The sequence below is a fragment of the Eucyclogobius newberryi genome, unplaced genomic scaffold, assembly GCF_026437365.1.
Source record: "Eucyclogobius newberryi isolate DKJ021-1_F unplaced genomic scaffold, fEucNew1.0.hap1 SCAF_23, whole genome shotgun sequence".
Taxonomy (NCBI): Eukaryota; Metazoa; Chordata; class Actinopteri; order Gobiiformes; family Gobiidae; genus Eucyclogobius; species Eucyclogobius newberryi.
The window spans coordinates 240,001-244,171 of NW_027315868.1; the positions used below are offsets into that span (position 1 = coordinate 240,001).

The 4,171-nt window shown below is 50.5% G+C and overlaps 1 protein-coding gene across 1 annotated transcript; it reads right to left on the reverse strand.

The window, feature by feature from the left end:
- Window positions 1-2,100: 2,100 nt before the first annotated feature.
- Window positions 2,101-3,431, reverse strand: gnrh2 (gonadotropin-releasing hormone 2). The gene is made up of 4 exons (XM_072459542.1): window positions 3,387-3,431; window positions 2,512-2,650; window positions 2,283-2,360; window positions 2,101-2,203 (listed from the first exon to the last, which is right to left on the reverse strand). Exons 2-4 carry the CDS (start codon window positions 2,641-2,643, stop codon window positions 2,165-2,167), a joined length of 249 nt encoding a protein of 82 aa, XP_072315643.1. The 5' UTR covers window positions 2,644-2,650; window positions 3,387-3,431; the 3' UTR covers window positions 2,101-2,164.
- Between the last annotated feature and the right edge of the window lie 740 nt (window positions 3,432-4,171).

Sequence of the window (4,171 nt, forward strand, 5' to 3'; positions counted from 1 at the left end):
TCCTTCACTCCTCCTTCACTCCTCCTTCTCTCCTCCTTCACTCCTCCTTCACTCCTCCTTCACTCCTCCTTCACTCCTCCTTCACTCCTCCCTCACTCCTCCCTCACTCCTCCTTCACTCCTCCCTCATTCCTCCCTCACTCCTCCCTCACTCCTCCCTCACTCCTCCCTCACTCCTCCTTCACTCCTCCTTCACTCCTCCTTCACTCCTCCCTCACTCCTCCCTCACTCCTCCCTCACTCCTCCTTCACTCCTCCCTCACTCCTCCTTCACTCCTCCTTCACTCCTCCTTCACTCCTCCTTCACTCCTCCCTCACTCCTCCCTCACTCCTCCCTCACTCCTCCTTCACTCCTCCCTCACTCCTCCCTCACTCCTCCCTCACTCCTCCTTCACTCCTCCTTCACTCCTCCCTCACTCCTCCCTCACTCCTCCTTCACTCCTCCTTCACTCCTCCCTCACTTCTCCCTCACTCCTCCTTCACTCCTCCTTCACTCCTCCCTCACTCCTCCCTCACTCCTCCCTCACTCCTCCTTCACTCCTCCCTCACTCCTCCTTCACTCCTCCTTCACTCCTCCTTTTCTCCTCCTTCACTCCTCCCTCACTCCTCCCTCACTCCTCCTTCACTCCTCCTTCACTCCTCCTTCACTCCTCCTTCACTCCTCCTTCACTCCTCCTTCACTCCTCCCTCACTCCTCCTTCACTCCTCCTTCACTCCTCCTTCACTCCTCCTTCACTCCTCCCTCACTCCTCCTTCACTCCTCCCTCACTCCTCCTTCACTCCTCCTTCACTCCTCCCTCACTCCTCCCTCACTCCTCCCTCACTCCTCCTTCACTCCTCCTTCACTCCTCCCTCACTCCTCCCTCACTCCTCCTTCACTCCTCCCTCACTCCTCCCTCATTCCTCCCTCACTCCTCCCTCACTCCTCCTTCACTCCTCCTTTTCTCCTCCCTCACTCCTCCTTCACTCCTCCCTCACTCCTCCCTCACTCCTCCTTCACTCCTCCTTCACTCCTCCCTCACTCCTCCCTCACTCCTCCTTCACTCCTCCCTCACTCCTCCCTCACTCCTCCCTCACTCCTCCCTCACTCCTCCTTCACTCCTCCCTCACTCCTCCCTCACTCCTCCTTCACTCCTCCTTCACTCCTCCTTCACTCCTCCTTCTCTCCTCCTTCACTCCTCCTTCACTCCTCCTTCACTCCTCCTTCACTCCTCCCTCACTCCTCCCTCACTCCTCCTTCACTCCTCCTTCACTCCTCCCTCACTCCTCCCTCACTCCTCCTTCACTCCTCCTTCACTCCTCCCTCACTCCTCCTTCACTCCTCCCTCACTCCTCCTTCACTCCGCCGATGCGTCGCGTTGGGTCGAAACGAGCCAGGACTTCCTGGAAGTTTAAATGGAGCTGTTCACACTGTGGTGCTGACCATGTGACACCGGGTATTTTATGTGTTTATATTGCTTTATTTTGAACATGAGTATATAATTAATGATGTATTATGTTGTAGGAAGAGGCCACAACAGTTTATTGTCAGTTTATTTTGGATTTGAATTATCTAGTTATTTTGCTCAGTGGGAGGGGCAAGTGAGGAATAAAGGCGAGCCGCTCTTGGCTGTGGGAGGAGTCTATCTCCAACAACAGAGAAGGAAACAGTGTGAGAGAGAGAGTCAAACAGAGAGAGTGAAGAGAGAGAACGAGTTAAAGTTGAACTCATAGTTGGAACTCTGTAAATATATGTTTTTGGATTTTTGGACCTTTTTGCTCACTGTATATATTTTTGCACTTCGGTTTTGGCTCAATAAATCCACCTGAGCACTTGAAATCTGACTTCGCCATTGTTTTGAGAGAGAGCCCCGCTACACACACATATATATATATATATATATATATATATATATATATATATATATATATATATATATATATATATATATATAGCTATACACCATCTATCTATACATATCTATATATATTTATATATATTTAGTATAATACATGGATTTGATACTTTTTACACAGAAATCTCTCACATTTAAACATTTATAGAAAAACTTGAATCAAAAATCATATCAAAATAGTACTTTTATTTTGTTTGTTAAGTTTTTACATTGAAAGAAAAATATCATGCTGCAATAAACAAATCAATAAAATGTTGGTGTTTCTTAAGTGTCACTTCCTCTTCTGCAGCTCTCTGGTGATGGCGTCCAACTGGAACGCACAAAAACGTCGCATTTGTTTGAACTTCAATGTATTTAATCACAATTCTACAGAAGAAAAAGCTTCTTACAAAGATGTCGTGCAGGAGGCTCCTCCTCCTCAGGTAACTGCACTCTCCAGACTCACACACTTTAATCTCACCAGAAAGCTTCAAATATGACAAAAGAACAGACACTTTCAAGTCCATCAGGACAAATGAAGTCAACTGTAACATTTCTGATGCTAAATTATAAATGCTAATGGTTTTAAGTCTTTAGGACCAAAAATAAGCAATACATTTGAATTTTTGGCTCACACACCTCTGAAGTAAAAGGGTCCAGTTCTCTCTTTCCTCCCGGGTACCAGCCGTGAGACCAGTGCTGAGCCGAGCACAGCAGCGCCCCCACACACACCATCAGCGCCATTACAAGCAGCACACGGGACTGGAACATGACTGACCTGGAAACACAAGCTGGACTGAACGGGTCTGGACCGGGTCTGGGACTGGGTCTGGGACCGGGTCTGGACCGAGTCTGGGACTGGGTCTGGGACCGGGTCTGGACCGAGTCTGGACCGGGTCTGGACCGGGTCTGGACCGGGTCTGGACAGGGTCTGGACCGGGTCTGGACAGGGTCTGGACCGGGTCTGGGACCGGGTCTGGACAGGGTCTGGACCGGGTCTGGACAGGGTCTGGACCGGGTCTGGACCGGGTCTGGACCGGGTCTGGACCGGGTCTGGACAGGGTCTGGACCGGGTCTGGGACTGGGTCTGGACAGGGTCTGGACCGGGTCTGGGACCGGGTCTGGACAGGGTCTGGACCGGGTCTGGACCGGGTCTGGACAGGGTCTGGACCGGGTCTGGACAGGGTCTGGACAGGTTGGACGCACAAGTGCAGCAGCAAAAATGAAGGAAACTTGAGTAAAGTTAAAGGACCAGAAAAAAAATCTAAATTTCAATGTTTGACCCAAAGAAAGTAAAAGTATTTGACATGATCTGAGTGAAGAAAACAGAGGATGTCAATGCATTTGTATTTATATTATTCTTGTTTGCTCTTTCCTTTTCAGTCCAGGTCAATAGTGCAGTATAAGTACAGCTGCTGCCACAGTAAAAGTATCCACAGTAAAAGTATCCACAGTAAAAGTATCCACAGTAAAAGTATCCACAGTAAAAGTATCCACAGTAAAAGTATCCTCACCTGTAGTTTGCAGCAGACGACTTGTCTTGTCTCTTCGATTGTGTCTCTCGTGTGTCTCGTCTCTCCTCGTCTGAGCGCTTTATAACCCTGCCAGCCCCTCACAGCCCCTGCCAGCCCCTGCCAGCCCCTGCCAGCCCCTGCCAGCCCCTGCCAGCCCCTCACAGCCCCTGCCAGCCCCTCACAGCCCCTGCCAGCCCCTCACAGCCCCTGCCAGCCCCTCACAGCCCCTCACAGCCCCTCACAGCCCCTCACAGCCCCTCCCTCACCTGACCTTTGACCCCAGGTGTGACCCCCTCGTGACCCCGGTGTCGGGCCATTAGCTCGTTCAAACAGAAGCTGGTGTCGTCTGACGTCAAACACATTTAAACTGTGAGGATTGTGAAGAGCAGCCACAGCTACGCCGCTTTGCCCCAGGGCGGCTGCGGCTTCACGACTCGACCGTTACACATGAAACTGTAGACCTGGTTTAGACCCGGTTTAGACCTGGTTTAGACCTGGTTTAGACCTGGTTTAGTCCTGGTTTAGACCCGGTTTAGACCTGGTTTAGACCCGGTTTAGACCTGGTTTAGACCTGGTTTAGACCTGGTTTAGACCTGGTTTAGACCTGGTTTAGTCCTGGTCTAGATCTGGTCTAGATCTGGTCTAGATCTGGTCTAGACCTGGTTTAGACCCGGTTTAGACCTGGTTTGGACCTGGTTTAGTCCTGGTTTAGACCTGGTTTAGACCTGGTTCAGTCCTGGTTTAGTCCTGCTTTAGTCCTGGTTTAGTCCTGGTTTAGACCTGGT